The sequence below is a fragment of the Rhinoderma darwinii genome, chromosome 5 (assembly GCF_050947455.1).
Source record: "Rhinoderma darwinii isolate aRhiDar2 chromosome 5, aRhiDar2.hap1, whole genome shotgun sequence".
Classification (NCBI taxonomy): Eukaryota; Metazoa; Chordata; class Amphibia; order Anura; family Rhinodermatidae; genus Rhinoderma; species Rhinoderma darwinii.
In genome coordinates, this window is record NC_134691.1 from 137,324,799 (window position 1) to 137,342,184 (window position 17,386).

At 40.7% G+C, this 17,386-nt stretch overlaps 1 protein-coding gene across 7 annotated transcripts in view; it reads left to right on the forward strand.

Annotated features, from left to right (window-relative positions):
* The window catches only part of RIPOR2 (RHO family interacting cell polarization regulator 2), a 157,394-nt gene extending 151,415 nt beyond the window's left edge, over positions 1-5,979 (forward strand). For 4 of the 7 annotated variants that reach the window (XM_075826557.1, XM_075826551.1, XM_075826556.1 and 1 more), the window contains one exon: positions 192-983. In XM_075826557.1, the coding sequence (XP_075682672.1) occupies positions 192-949 (758 nt within the window). In that variant the 3' untranslated portion in view covers positions 950-983. Of the gene's footprint in view, positions 1-191; positions 984-2,148 lie in introns of those variants that run through there. The other 3 variants (XM_075826552.1, XM_075826553.1, XM_075826554.1) reach the window with 3 other exon arrangements.
* The last annotated feature ends 11,407 nt before the right edge of the window (positions 5,980-17,386 follow it).

The window sequence follows — 17,386 nt, forward strand, 5'->3', positions numbered from 1 at the left end:
TCTAGTAGAGAACAATTGATATTTAAGCCTCAGCTAATACACTGTAAATATATAAACCGCTTGATAGATTTGTTAATAAACCCAGACTTTATGTGCAATATCATTTACTGTCATTTCTATACTGTGAGATAAATATTGACATAAATGACATATAAGTAAGTTGGTTGACTGACTATTATTTGCTTTTCAAGCAGAAGATGGAAGGCAGGCTTTTGAAATTCTTCGAAAAACAACTCTTGAAGATGGAAGGCAGGCATATGTATGTCTTGAGAAAGCCACTACAGAAGGACAAGATGGACGGCAGGCATATGAATATCTTGAAAAAGTCATTCCAGTAGGAGAAGACACAAGACAGGCATATAAATGTCTTGAGAAAGCCATTACAGAAGGAGAAGATGGAAGTCAGGGACATCAATGTCTTGAGAAAGCTGCTCCAGAAGGAGAAGATGGAAGGCAGGGACATCAATGTCTTGAGAAAGCTGCTCCAGAAGGAGAAGATGGAAGGCATGGACATCAATGTCTTGAGAAAGCTGCTCTAGAAGGAGAAGATGGAAGTCAGGGACATCAATGTCTTGAGAAAGCTGCTCCAGAAGGAGAAGATGGAAGGCAGGGACATCAAGGTCTTGAGAAAGCTGCTCTAGAAGGAGAAGATGGAAGTCAGGGACATCAATGTCTTGAGAAAGCTGCTCCAGAAGGAGAAGATGGAAGGCATGGACATCAATGTCTTGAGAAAGCTGCTCCAGAAGGAGAAGATGGAAGGCAGGGACATCAATATCTTGAGAAAGCTGCTCCAGAAGGAGAAGATGAAAGGCAGGGACATCAATGTCTTGCTAAAGTGACTCCAGAGACAGACGAGAGAAAGCAGGAATATAAATGCTTAGGGAAAGCTGCTCCAGAAGTAGCGACTTTAGAAGAGCACCGAGTCCCAGCTACCGCCACTGCTTTTTAGTGTTCTATAGGTAAAGATTAAACATTGGAAAGGATTAGATTTGCCTTTAGACGTTTGTGCTGTATCCAGTAGAAACTTATTGATGTACTCATTAATGTATATGGGCCAATGTAAATTAGATTTTTGTTGAGATGTATTCCATTATTCACAATTCTTTAGTGCAGAGCTGTCAGGAGATACTATAACCCTCATCATCATACACCTATCTACATTTATAACTTACAAGTCTTTTTATTTTTTCATTCAATCCATATTGTTATGACTTTGGCCGTGACATAGGTTGCATGGCCTAAAATCGCTTTGTGCCCCTGCGTGCATCAATTAAAGTGAATGTGGCCACATGTGTAGCCGCGAACATGATCCGACAGTTGCAATGTTTGGATTTCTAGCGACTGTCTGGTTACAGTCGTGGCAACCTGCGGGTTATGATGTGGCCACATTCGCTTTAATTACGTGCGATGCAGGCAGGGGCACACAGCGATCTTTGGCCAAAGTCGACATGTAGCCCTAGCCTTACTGAAATAATCCCTGTGCTTGTGGTTAACGGGGTTGTATAGGACTCGAAAAAAGGATCTGATTTTTTTTCCATAAATAGTCTGGTATTGCAGTTCAGTCCTGTTCACCTGAATAAGGATGAGCCTCAATGTTCTAGACAGCTCATAGATGGATGTGGTCAGACAACCAGGAGTTGTTACTATAGTATCGTCCATCCAACAACCATCCTCTCCAAATATAATCTGACCGATTTCTATTACTATGTATTTGCATATACCGCGTCCTGGCTGGAGGTGATGTCTATTCACTCCCAAGACACCACGTGGTGTATGTATGACATTTTCTTCAGTTGTGTTTCATTCTGACATAACAATGAGCCAGACATAACTGCAAAAGATTTACTATGAGATTTGATTATTTAATCTAAATGATAAAACACTATAAAACAACAGATTTGGGCATACATCCGATGTACGGTAGGTCCAGCCAGAATCCGGGATTTGACCCTATAAGGGCAATTTAATGCAGTCCAACTGGAAAATGGCTGAAATGTACAGGTTCGTAGGTATTGATTGTTGTCATAATGTGGTATAACAGAAGAAAGATGATATCACCAGAATGTTTGGCCTGAACAGGTTATATCTGTTTATACTCGCTCCTGCTGTCTGGAACAATAGGAATAACCTGGCTCTCCTTTTCTGCAGTCCTCGCTTTATACAGTCAACGCTGGATACTGGGTATACAGGATTTTACTGCCATGCAATTTCCTTCTAACTGCAAAACTGACTCTAAATAATAATTTAGTCATTTATAGATCATATCTAGTGATGAATGCTTTTTGTTTGTAAATTTTGCGCCAATTTTCTAAGGGCACTTTTGTAAATATGTATTTTACTGCAAGAAGGATAGACTCCCTTTTATCCATGTACAAATAGCTATTTTATATGCTGTTCTGGGAACATAGTTTTATTTCACAGTGAATTATTTCTTCTCTCCTTCTCTCTCTGTTCAGATCATGATTTTCCCCTATGTTTAGCATGTATGCCACATACACACTAAACGTGTCCATATGGTAACATTAGTATGACAGATACCAAAACAGTATCCTTTTGGCCTCCATCAGGCGAGTATAGGTCTGCAAGGGGGCCGTAAACGTGATGTGAACAGGGCCTAAGCTAGTTCGGTTGGTGGTCATCAATCCAATACTAGGTGTATGGAGACTCTTAAAGGGGTTATTCAGGATTTTAAAATTGATGGCCTATCCTCAGGATAGGCCCTCAATATTAGATCGGTGGGGTTCCGACTCCTCACCCCTGCTGATCATCTGTTTGAAGCGCCATAGCCTCTTCATTATTTACATGAATTTAATTTTAGTTCGGACTTGAACACGCCGTTACATTCGTAGCTGTGCAAGGTATTGCAGCTTTGTCCCATTCTCTTGAATGAACGCTGGGGACACTTTAAATAGCAGACTCTTGGCACCCCCACTGATCTAATATTGATGGCCATTGCTGAGAAAAAGCCATACATTTTAAAGCTCTGGTTATCCCCTTTAAAGATAACTTGTCATTATCACAGACGTTTTAAAGTAAGGACTTAAAGTCCATGTACACTTTTGGGCTGATTCTAAACATTTCTTAATTGCATTTTTTTTTTTTACATTTTTATTCATTTTTTCAATACAGCTTCTATGCATCCTCACTACATACAAGCTATATTGTTTGCAAATAGCCCAATCTGTCAGTGGAGACAATTGACGGCTGAGAGCGGCTCTTATGTGTCTCGAACACACTTAGATGGGATCGATATTATTGTGAACCTGTGTGTTAGAGACACACAGGACGCGCTCTCAGCCGAGCCATCTTTTCAGCTGAACTGACAGAATCGGGTAATAGCAAACGATACAGCTTGCCTTCTATGTGTAAAGGATACATAGAAGCTGTATCAGAAAAACAAATCAATTTGTAATAAAAGTCAATTAAAAAAATGTTTAGGATCACCTAAAATATGAATTTAATAATAATAAAACAAAATGCTTTGGAAAGTGTACATAGGCTTTAAGAGTTAGATTAATGGGTGCAATTTCCGCAGTGTATATCTCATGAACAGCGCAATAAGTAGGAACATTACATAATATCATTATTTAGAGGTTTCTTAAATGCTTCATGTTTTATGCATAATTCCCTCCCCATGTAATGTACTTATCTAATGTGTTATTTAAAAAAAAAAATGCTTTACAGACTATATTAAACGAAAATAGTTCCTACATCCTGTCAGTGAAGCAGATACACAAGGTCCTTATCTCGTATCTGGTTACTTTCTTTACTATACTCTTGTAGTAGTTAACATTATATAAACCGTTCCAGTGCGGTCTTAGCGTGTGGACAAATCAACTTACAAGTCATGTTCTGTCATTTACTTGTTGCTCTTTTAAGATGAGCCATCTCAAAAGTATTTCTATATTTTCAGGTGTGTACAAACCTCAGAATATGTTCTGTAGGACACTCTCCATAGAGACTGGAATCTTCTGAAATCTAAGCAAGGTCACTAGCATCTGCTTCGGAATTTGACTTTATTTATGTGGCTAATTTAGTCCATGTACAATGGGCCAGAAATACAGATAATCCAGCTTTAAAACTGAGTAAATTCATCCAACAGGCTATTTTATTCTAGTTCAGAGAAGGATATCCTATTGTTGGTGGCAATGGTGTTCCCAATGTCACGACCGCACAGCTATGTGCAGCATGTGATATGCAGTCAAAGGACTTAATCAGCCTATAGCTTAATAATAGCATGTCAATAAACAGGTTGTCCAGTTTGTGGATCTCTCAACGAAGTGGCTCATGGCAACAGGACCCGTGATAATAGCAGCCAGCTTGTGTTCGTATTTTCTGACACATTGAATGAACCATTACACCGCACCCTTTGAAATCAATGGGTGGTCTACAAAATGCATGGACGAGCCTGGTCCTCCAGAGGGAGCGCTGTTCTTTTTAGTAGCTCTCCGTTATGGCTAATAGCGGGGAGTCCTGGGTGAAGGAACCACTATTACATCCTGATATGTATGTAAAGCAGACAACTCCTTTAAATACTTTTCCCTTTTCTAACAAGGTACTTTAATTAGAAAAATAAGATTGACGGAGAAATTGGTAAAAATCGTTGTAATGTAACATAGGTTAACATTAACATATTTACTGAAAAACAAATATCTGATGTCTAACTAGGGGAGGTGGTCCTCCAGCGTCTTAAAATGACTGAAGGGCACTTATTGAAAGCAATGGATACTGTGCCCATTTATTTCAATGGGAGATCTGTCCTGTTTGACACTGGTATTAATTGCTTAATTAATACTTGTACAATACTGGTGGTATACACCTTTGTGGTTCCCATTACCCGCTCCATATAATATAAATGAGAGGGTATTTGCAAAATTTTCTATCTTGTTTGACACTGGTGCATGTACAGCAAGAATGGTCATAGATGTTTCCTGTAGCAAACGGCAAACAAAGACTTTCTGGCCGGGAAGGGGGTTGCTCAAACTTTAATCCACTACACATAATAAATGCCAAAATGTATAAAATGTAAGTTATGGTATTTTGAAGAGTTTACTAAATATGGATCTTTGATCCCCTAAAATGTCCACCACGCTTTTGTGATAAAGAATGAAGTTCACACACCCTACTACACCAGACATTTATATGGATGGGCGCAGTCTCCTAAAGTTGCAGCATGATTATTGAAAGATACAAATGTTGCCTCTGTTTCTAGTATGACAATATTTTAGTTAGTATGGAAATGAAAAGTTTATATTGTTTTGTATTCTCATGAGCACATTTCTATTTATTCAGGGATATTCTGGTATGGTATCGTTTTAATGTAAATAAATGTTGTACTGCTCACCTTTCATGAGCAGATGAAAGTGACAAGGAGTCTGGTACTGCTACAGAACAGTGCCATTGATGTCAATCCTTTGTCATAATGTAAATGTCAACAACAGGTAAGAGGTTTCCACGCACCTTAACTTAGGAACAAAAACTTTTGGTGCTTTGATATGGTCAGGAGTAATTGATGAGGCATTGTTTCTTGTCTCTGTACAGACTGGAATGTTGAGCAGCATAGTACGTACTGTAATACTATGTAAAAACTGAACTGTTTCCAGCATTAACATTTGCCAGGACACTTGGCACAACCTATTTTCCAAAAGGGGGAAGAAACCATGTATATTTATTGATAGATTATATACTTGTTATTACACTGTATGTCTCTATTCTTTATGGTTTTATTTAACATGAACAAAGTAAGGTATAATAGAGTGACTTTAGATTGTTGCTTTTAGTGAAGCAAGGACCGAGAAGCTCGCTGGTCCTTGAAAAGAATTAATGTTAAACTCCTAACAGTGTCTTGTTCTATTGCATGAGGTGATTCCTCGTTCGGACTGACCTGTGCTATTGTGCCTTTTTAGATCTGCAGTATTTGTACTAAGCCTATTTTCCTTTGTGTATAAGTTATAATAAAGATTATTTTTGAAATACTAACATACACTGTGCACTGTCATCTATAACCTGATAAAAAGGGGTTGTCTGCATTGGACCATTCCTTTTTGTTATAAGGGTCTCTTGAGGCTCCACTACCTCATATTTAAGTGCTTATCCCATAAAAACTCCAATGGGTCTCAGACACTATTCCACACTCTTTGAATCAACTCTTAAGGTAGTATAAACTAGTGCCGATCAACGAGACCGCTCTTTGATCGGCGCTCATTTGCTCCTTTTACATGGAGCTAGTATGGGTACGAGCGCTTGTTACTCCGATCGCTCATCCCCATACAGTTCTATCGTGTAGGCGAGATGTGCTGCCGAAAATTTTTTTATGCGTTTAGGACTGCAATCAGCCGATGAACGCTCATTTGCCAGATAAATGGCCAGTTTAAAAAGGCCATAAAGAGGCTCTGTCACCACATTATAAGTGCCCTATCTCCTACATAATGAGATCGGCGCTGTAATGTAGGTAACAGCAGTGTTCTTTATTTAGAAAAACTATCTATTTTCACCAAGTTATGAGCGATTTTAGCTTTATGCTAATTACTTCTTAACGCCCAAATGTTTTTACTTTTGACCAAGTGGGCGTTGTAAAGAAGTGTATCTTCTGCTAAACTTGCAATTCAGCAAGACTGTATTCACCCAGGAACCGGCAACTATTCCAAAGTGCTTATTATAAACTTGTATTTCAGCGTGCGCTACTGCGCATGCACAGTAGCATCGCTGTAGAAGACTGTACGCACCTGGGAACCAGCGGTTGTTCCCGAGTGATTCTAATTTACGATTTCATCGTCTGCTACAAGTACTAGTACTGCAGTAGGATCGCTGTCCAAATCTTAGCCTGCACTTGGGAACAGTCTTGCTGAAATGCAAGTTTAGCAGAAGCACTTGGGAAGAATTGCCAGTTCCCGAGTGCAGGCGGGGATTTGGACAGCGCTACTGCTGCACATGCGCAGTAGCAGCTACAGGCTTGTAGTCACACCAAGCACTCGGGAATAATCGGAAGTTCCCGAGTGCAAACTAAATAAAGCGCGTCCATGAGAACATTGAAAGCGACCACAAAGCCATACTATGGTTGGGATGTGTCTTTTCCCGACCATAGCCAAAGGAATGGGTTGTGGTAGAATCCAAGGGCAACCAGTAACACAACAAAACTTCTGAGTTAGGCATGGTAATAATATATCTTTATAACAGTACATTTTAGAAAATGACATGTAATTGTACAAATGTATAACTGCTGTTTATGGACACATTTAACTGTACAGGTTGGGCCATTTATATGGATACACCTAAATAAAATGGGAATGGTTGGTGATATTAACTTGCTGTTTGTGGCACATTAGTATATGGGAGGGGGGAAACTTTTCAGGCTGGGTGTTGACCATGGTGGCCATTTTGAAGTCGGACATTTTGTATCCAACTTTAGTTTTTTCAATGGGAAGAGGGTCATGTGACACATCAAACTTATCAAGAATTTCACAAGAAAAACAATGGTGTGCTTGGTTTTAACGTTACTTTATTCTTTCATGAGTTATTTACAAGTTTCTGACCACTTATAAAATGTGTTCAAAGTGCTGCCCATTTTGTTGGATTGTCAATGCAACCCTCTTCTCCCACTCTTCACACACTGATAGCAACACCGCAGAAGAAATGCTAGCACAGGCTTCCAGTATCCGTAGTTTCAGTTGCTGCAGATCTGAAGGCAATTGTCTATGCTGTGAAGATACGAGATGTGCAGCAACTGAAACTACGGATACTGGAAGCCTGTGCTAGCATTTCTTCTGCGGTGTTGCTATCAGTGTGTGAAGAGTGGGAGAAGAGGGTTGCATTGACAATCCAACACTATGGGCAGCACTTTGAACACATTTTATAAGTGGTCAGAAACTTGTAAATAACTCATGAAAGAATAAAGTAACATTAAAACCAAGCACACCATTGTTTTTCTTGTGAAATTCTCGATAAGCTTGATGTCACATGACCCTCTTCCCATTGAAAAAACTAAAGTTGGATACAAAATGGCCGACTTCAAAATGGCCGCCATGGTCAACACCCAGCTTGAAAAGTTTCCCCCCGGGGGGCGTGGCTTGGCGGTCGATCCGAATGGCCGTGTGAGTACAGAGCTCCTGCACCAGACTCTACACCAAAGCAACCAAAGCCTCAAAACCAGCATAACTTCTTTCTGAAGTTAATTCCCTACACAGACCGGAGTGTTAGCCCGACATGCCGAGACGTCGGAGACACGTACCGAGACCTACTAAGCTCACGGACCTCTTCCCGCCACGACATGCAGAGGAGATCCAAGATGGAGGAGACTCGTGCTCCTTGGCGGGCTCCCTTACCTCCGAGCCGCCTCCACACTCACCACCTCGTCTCCATAAGGCGATAGCCACACAGAGGAGAAGTGCCTCTGTCCCGATGTCAGTTCCTCCACTCACTACGGCAATGACGAGGAAAGATAGACGGGGGTTCCCAGCTTCAGCCCTCGCTCATTCAGGACGACGTGGACGCCATCTCCAATCCTCAGCACCTACCTCTGCATCCCCGTCGCCGCCATTGCCGAGCGCCAGGAATTAGTCTCAACAGAGGCAGAAACGGTCTCCTCCGGCACCTCTATTGACCCAGGTAGGAGAATGTATAACCCCTGGGGCCCCCTTATCAGAGGGAAACAATTTAGATGACATACGCTCCTCAGCTAACCTGGTCACAGAGCTTGCAATGAAGACCATGCTTCAGGCTCTAAGCACCTCTGCAAACAGGATTTGCTAAAATGTTACATCCCTTGTCAGCGTCAATACAAGATGTAGAACTGAGAGTTCAACATGCTGAATCCAAACTGAGTGAATTTGTCGTGTCTCATAATGAGCTGATTGATGCACACTATGACCTAGAAACAGAAGTTTCTCAGTTAAAGGCAAAAATGGCTGATCTAGAGGACAGATCCCGTAGAAACAATATTAAGATCAGAGGGATCCCTGAAGATGTCGCTGCGCCCGATCTGCTTAAATTTGCACAAGAATTTATTAAAACCATGCTTCCTGGATGTTCCCCGAGGGATATTATTATAGACCGAATTCATAGACTTCCAAAACCAAAACATCTTGCGGACGAGATACCGCGCGACGTAATAGCCCGTATTCATTTTTACCATATCAAGGAACAATTGATGGCATCTCTCAAGAGAAAAGAGGCTACGCCAGCACAATATAATATGATATCCATCTTTACAGATCTCTCAGCTGCGACGATGCAGCTACGAAGATGTTTGGCCCCTATAACAAATGCCCTACGGGACAACAAGATTTTATACCGCTGGGGATTCCCAGTCCGACTAATTATTCATCGGAATAACTCTATACACGTGATCCGAAGCATCTCAGAGGGAGTGACACTACTGAAATCCTGGGACATGACATAATACATATACAAGACCAACCATCTAACCACCCCCCCCCAAAGAATAAGGGATGATTGGCAGGTGGTGGATCACCGGAAGCAACACAAAAGCTGAAAGAACTGATCTGTGTCTTCTCCTCTCCCCTACCTCTGCTGGACTCTGACGTGACGGAGTATCCTTCATCACAGGCTCAACCGAGGCTTAGCTAATATTGGTGTAGTTGCGGTCATGTTGGCCCGACATCAAGCTGACTGTCTTTCCCCCTTTTCTGATGGACAGTTTTATCTGTTCATGGTTCGTGCTAGATTTGTATGGAATCTATTGTTCTTTGTTTATTTCTTTTTTATATTTTTGTGCTAGCAGCAGAGAAACCTACTGTGAATATGATTGGTGGAAAATGAATGGGCTGAATACACTATACACAGGTAAAGGGGAAACCAAATTAATACCTCCTCAGGTAGGGCAATACACCGCATCTCTTTACAGTTACAATGATTATTAAATTAGCATCACTTAACGTTAATGGTCTTAACAGTCCGCATAAAAGAGCACATATGTGGCAAGAAGCTAAATCCATAATATGCGACATTTTATGTGCCCAAGAAACGCACCTAGTACAAGCAGATGCGGATCGCATCAATCACCATTTATTTCCTTATATATTTCAAGCACATTACGCAGCTAAGTCCAGGGGAGTCTTAATAGCTGTAAAAAACTCGGTAGCCTTTCAGAAGATTCAGACCCATATTGACCCAAATGGTAGATACATTATATTAATCTGCATGATTAACCCCTTTAGGACACAGCCTGTTTTGGCCTTCAGGACACAGCCTATTTTTTCAAATCTGACATGTGTCACTTTATGTGGTAATAACTCCGGAATGCTTTTACCTATCCAAGCGATTCTGAGATTGTTTTCTCGTGACATATTGTACTTTATGTTAGTGAAAAAATTTGGTCGATAAATTCAATATTTATTTGTGAAAAACTTCAAATTTTAGCAAAAATTTGCAAAAATTTGCATTTTTCTAAACTTAAATGTATTTGCTTGTGAAACAGATAGTAATACCACACAAAATAGTTACTAGTTACCATTTCCTATATGTCTACTTTATGTTTGCATCATTTTTTTTCACGTACTTTTATTTTTCGAGGACGTTACGAGGCTTAGAACTTTAGCAGCAATTTCTCATATTTTCAATAAAATTTCAAAAGGCTATTTTTTCAGGGACCAGTTCAGTTCTGAAGTTGCTTTGAGGGCCTTATATATTAGAAAGTCCCCATAAATCACCCCATTTTGAAAACTGTACCCCTCAAGGTATTCAAAACCACATTCAGAAAATATTTTAACCCTTTAGGCGTTTCACAGGAATTAAGGCAAAGTAGAGGTGAAATTTACAAATTTCATTTTTTTTGCCGAAATTCATTTGTAATAAAAAAAAATCTGTAACACAGAAGGTTTTACCAGAGAAACGCAACTCAATATTTATTGCCCAGATTCTGCAGATTTTAGAAATATCCAACATGTGGCCCTAGTATGGTAATGGACTGAAACACAGGCCTCAGAAGCAAAGGAGCACCTAGTGGATTTCGGGGCCTCCTTTTTTTAGGAATATATTTTAGGCACCATGTCAGGTTTGAGGAGGTCTTGTGGTACCTAAACAGCCGAAACCCCCCCAAAGTGACCCCATTTTGGAAACTACACCCCTCAAGGCATTTTTCTAGGGGTATAGTTAGCATTTTGACCCCACAGTTTTTTTGCAGACTTTAGTGGAATTAGTCTGTGAAGATGAAAATCACCTATTTTTCTGTGGAAACATAGAATTTTTTCATTTTTACAAGGAATAAAGGAGAAAAAGCCGCCCAACATTTGTAAAGCAATTTCTCCCGATTACGCCAATACCCCATATGTGGTCGTAAACTGATGTTTGGACCCACAGCAGGGCTCAGAAGGGAGGGAGCGCCTTTTGGATTTTTTGAAGCAGATTTTGCTGGATTGGTTTTCAGTGCCATGTCGGGTTTGCAACGCCCCGGAGGGACCAAAACAGTGGAAACCCCCCAAAAGTCACCCTATTTTGGAATCTACACCCCTCAAGGAATTTTTCTAGGGGTATAGTGAGCATTTTGGCCCCTCAGGATCTTTTTTAGAGCTAGGGTGACCAAAAAACAGCGATTTTGGCGCTTTAAATTCTTTATTTATTACAGCGTTCACCGTGCGCAATAAATTACGTTTTAATTTATTCTGCCGGTCGGTACGATTACGCCGATACCATATGTGTATAGTTTTTTTTAAGTTTTGCAGCGTTTGCACAATAAAATGAAGTTTCTATAAAATAATTTATTTTCTGGGACACGCTATTCTGAGCCGTAACTTTTTTATTTTTTCGTCAAAAAAGCTGTGGGAGGTCTTGTTTTTTGCGGGACGGGTTGTAGTTTTCATTGGTACCATTTTGGGGTAAATGCAACTTTTTGATCACTTTTTATTCTATATCTTGGGAGGGGTGGTGACCAAAAAATAGCGATGCTGACCGTTTTCAGTTTATTTTGTTTGCGGCGTTCACCGTGCGGAAAAATTAACATTATAGTTTCATAGATTGGGTCGTTACGAACGCGGCGATACCAAATATGTGTACTTTTTTTTAACGTTTTCATTTTTTCCCTATAATAAATGACTTATTATAGGAAAACAAAACCTTTTATTTTTACACTTTTATAAAACATTTTTCTTAACTTTTTTTTACTTTTTACACTTTCTTTTTTTGACCTGCAGCTCTGATCGCTGCTAGAATACATTATACTACCTAGGTAGTGTAATGTATTCCAACTGTCAGTGTGACGTCACAGTCACTCTGACAGTTGGTCTACGAGGATCAGCAGAGGCTAATCCTCATAGGCTGACATACATGGCAGACCTGGGGGCCGTTGTCTGGCCCCCAGGTGCCATCACAAGCATCAGAAGCCCCCACGATTGCATGGGGGCTGCTGATGCGCTACAAACCCGCTACATGCGGAGATCGCAATCGAGCCCCGCATGTAACGGGTTAATTGCCGAAATCAGCGGCGATGAGCCGCTGATCGGCAACACTGGAGAGTGTCAGCTGTCGGGGACAGCTGATCTCCAAGTTCCCGATGCACACTGTCGCCGACAGTGTGCATCGGGAACGGCACAGTGACTTTCTGTCACTCTGACAGGAAGCCTATCAGGACCAGCCGAAGGTTGGTCCTGATGGGCTTCTGTCCATGGCAGACCCGGAAGCCATTGTTTGGCTTCCGTTTGCCATACTAACTATCGGCAGACCCCGCGATTTCGGACGGGGGTCTGCCGATATGTTAGAAACCCCTAAAATTCGGCGATTGCACCCGATCGCCGAATTTAAGGGGTTAATGCGCCGAAATCAGCGGCAAAGGACCGCTGGCCGGCAAGAGGGGAGTGTCAGCTGTCGGCGACAGCTGACCTCCTGGTTCCCGGTGCACACTGTCGCCGACAGTGTGCACCGGGATTAACTCAGTAACTGTACGTCCTCGTGCGGGAAGTAACTTCCTGCAACGACGTACAGTTACGTCCTGGTGCGGATAGGGGTTAACAACATAACTTATACAATTGTAAATATTTATGCTCCCAACCGTCACCAAATTCGTTTTCTTCACAAAATATTTCGAATGGTGAACAAATTTCGCCAAGGAAGGGTGATAATCTGTGGAGACTTCAACACTATAGTTGATGTTTCTCTGGATACCACGAATCCCACGCGCCAATCACAAGCTCAACTTGGACCTCTAGTGGGGAAACAGGAATTATATGATGTCTGGCGGGCTCAACATAGTACAGAGAAGGATTATTCTTTCTACTCTACAACCCATAATAGCTACTCCCGCATAGATATGTTTCTCGTAGACAAAGAATCGCTCTTTTCTACTACAAAATCGTCAATAGAGACCAGTAAGTGGTCGGATCATGCGGTAATAACCTTAACAATTGAGGAACGTAATATGGCCAACCCTACTTACCTCTGGAGATGCAACCCTTTTTTACTGTCCCATTCGGAACATAAACAAACTATTGCTACTGACCTTCGAGAATACTTTCAACAAAACGACAACTCCCAAATCAATGATTTTACCCTATGGAACGCCCACAAAGCCTTTATTAGACGCAATATCAAAAATCCAAGATCCCATTCCTGATAGATCCCCACACCCAAATGAAAATAACACACCCCACAGACATTGCTAACCAATTTCGAGCTTTTTATGCTTCTTTATATAATTTGGAAAAGGACCCTTTTTCCCCACATCCGTCGGAAGTAGACATCCAAGCTTTTTTGCAAAAAGTAAATCTACCTCACCTTTCTGAGACCCAATTGGCTAGTTTAAATGCCCCGTTCTTAGAAAAGGAAATATCTGATGCTCTTAAATTACTACCCAACGGCAAATCCCCTGGCCCAGATGGACTTACCAATATGTATTATAAATCACTACAGGGAACATTATTGCCGTATATGTGTAGATTTTTTCAGAAAGCAATGGACTCAGGAACTTTGCCAGCCGAAAACCAATCTGCCTTAATCGTCACAATTCCGAAACCAGGGAAAACTATAGATGCCCCTCAAAACTTTCGTCCTATCTCATTACTAAATGTAGACGTTAAAATATATGCAAAAATACTTGCTATGAGACTGGCCCCCCTGCTGCCCACGCTGATCAAAGAGGACCAGGCAGGATTCATAAAGGGAAGACAGGCCTCAGACAATACTCGTAGAGTGCTAGGGATTCTACACACTATAGAACAAACAGAGATACCTTCGGTAATGCTAGCCTTAGACGCTGAAAAAGCGTTTGATCGTATCCATTGGGGATATGCCTTTTCTACGTTAGGAAAGATGGGGTTCAGAGGATGTATAATTAACGCTATAAAAGCTTTATATTCGTGCCCGTCAGCCCAGGTATATACTAACGGAGTGCTATCTGACACTTTCCAAATTACAAACGGTACTAGACAAGGTTGCCCTCTATCCCCCCTTGTGTTTATACTATCTATGGAAACCCTAGCTCACACCCTACGAACGCACACAAATATTCATGGTATATGTATTGACAATCGAGTTCATACAATTTCCTTATATGCAGATGACATAATACTATCCTTAGCCTCCCCAGAAGATTCCTTAGAAGCCACTTTAGATTGTATTCAGGAATTTGGGCAAGTCTCACTATACAAATTAAATACTCAGAAGTCTCAAATATTACCATTGAACATTTCACCCTCTATACTCCATTTCCTTAAGTATAGATATCCATTTGACTGGAAAGACAAAGGTATCACATACCTGGGTATAACTCTAACAAAAACTCACAAGTCTTTATACAGATCTAACTATGAGCCCCTATTACAAACAATCCAGGTTGAAATGGCTAGACTACATAAATTTGAGGTGTCTTGGATAGGCAGAATCGCAGCCTTCAAAATGTTACTATTACCAAAACTGCTGTACCTGTTTAGAACGGTCCCAATAGCCGTCCCAAAATCTTTCTTCAAATGTATCCAACAAGCTATCATGAAATTTATTTGGTCTTATCGCAAGCCACGGGTTGCAACACATATTTTGACTAGAGAAAGAAGATCAGGGGGATTGGGCATACCAGATATTTATGCCTACTATTCCTCCACTTTGGTGGCACTCTTCAGTCCGGGGTGGGAGGCTAATCTCTCAGTGCCTTGGGTTCAAATAGAAACATCATATGTATATCCTTCTAGCTTGAAAGCCCTCATGTTTCTCGAGTTTTGGAACATAGTCACGCCTTCACACATATCCCCATTTACTAAAGCAGCCCTAGGGTGTTGGTCTTATATACAACAACACTCCACTAATTGGGTACCTCTTACCAATTTACAAGTTCCTTTAGAAGTGTTGGAATTGGCCATCCCTCATTTAAATTTAAACAACTGGAAGTCAGGGGGGATCACCCGAATATCTCAGTTCTATTGTAATGGTATATTGAGTTCCTTTGAATATTTAAAGCTCGCATATTCCCTTCCAAGATGCGATTTTTATAAATATTTGCAGGTCAGACACTTTATACTAACCTTAAAGAATTTTCTTCCTATCTGTAATACAAAACTCTTTAGCTTGCTAGCCAAACCTACTAAGATACTGAAAGGGATCTATGATACATTGTCAGGTCACACTGACTTTCGGAAAACTCACAATGTTCTATTATGGGAGAGGATGCTGGGAAAATCATTTGGGGAGGAAACATGGAGGAAAGCATATAACCAGATTCACAGTTCGCTGCAATGTAGCTCCCATGTAGAAGCGGCTTTAAAAACCCATCTACAATGGTACTACACTCCAGATAAATTACATACAATGTTCCCAGATGTCTCAGAAACATGTTGGAGGGGGTGTGGCAATAGAGGTACGCTACTACATGTACTATGGGAATGTCCAGTAATACAAAGCTACTGGAAAGAGGTATTTGCTTTATTAGAGTTCTTATTTGGAACACGGATTCCTGTATCCCCTCATTTAGCTCTACTGTTCTTACACATGGAAGACATCCCTCCGAGATATAGAATACGATCATGTAAAATATTGGCTATGGCAAAGCTAGTTGTGACTAGGCATTGGAAGAGTGCTGATACACCCACTCAGGCTAAATTGTTGTTACTAATTAACTCCTCCTACGCATATGAAAGAATAATTGCATATGGCAATCATAGTTTCCCTAAATTCTCCAACGTCTGGAATTGCTGGTCAACCAGTCTTCTATGCCACCAAATATAGCTCTCATACGAACAACTAACACCATGTTAGTATTCATATTCTTAAACAACCATTTGAAGATATACAAGCTGCTAGCGACGTTGTTTTGTTATCTTGTTGTAATGTTGTACTGTTTCACCGACACAAAGCTGTTACGATGAATAAGATGCTGTAATTTTTTCTATATATATTCAGCATGCTGCGACATGTATATTGTGCATCTACTCTTTTCGTGAAAATTAATAAAAATGATTGAACAGAAAAGTTTCCCCCTCCCATATACTAATGTGCCACAAACAGGAAGTTAACATCACCAACCATTCCCATTTTATTTAGGTGTATCCATATAAATGGCCCACCCTGTATTTTAGTTAGTGGGAAAACCCCTTTAACTGTTTCCAATAGCAGCCAGAAAAATTGTGAATACAGTTCTAAACTATAATATACCATAACCTGGGATGAGTGTAAGATAAATAATGCAATATATTTACAAAGTTACTCATCTATATACAGTACTGTGCAAAAGTTTTTAAGCAGTTGAGGAAAAATGCTGCAAAGTAAGAATGCTTTCAAAATTAGAAGTGTTAATAGTTATTTTTATCAATTAAAATGCAGCGTGAATGAACAGATTAGAAATCTAAATCAAATCAATATTTGGTGTGACCACCCTTTGCCTTCAAAACAGCATCAATTCTTCTAGGCACGCTTGCACACAGTTTTTGAAGGAACTCGGCAGGAAGGTTGTTCCAAACATCTTGGAGAACTAACCACAGATCTTCTGTGGATGTAGGCTTCCTCAAATCCTTCTGTCTCTTTATGTAATCACTGACAGACTCGATGGTGTTAACATCGGGGCTCTGTGGGGGCATATAATCACTTCCAGGGCTCCTGGTTCTTAATACGCTGAAGATAGTTCTTAATGATATTGGCTGTATGTTTGGGGTCGTTGTCCTGCTGCAGAATTAATTTGGAGACAATCAGACGCCTCCCTGATTGTATTGCATGATGGATTAGTATCTACCTGTATTTCTCATCTTTGAGTACACCATTAATCCTGACCAAATGTCCAACTTCATTTTCTGAAATGCAGCCCCAAACTTGCAAGGAACCTCCACCATGCTTCACTGTTGCCTGCAGACACTCATTATTGTCCTGCTCCCCATCCCCATCAAATTTTTACTCATCAGGCCAAAGCACCTGATGCCATTCTTCTGCATATTTTTCTTGCATAGTTTAATGGCATGGC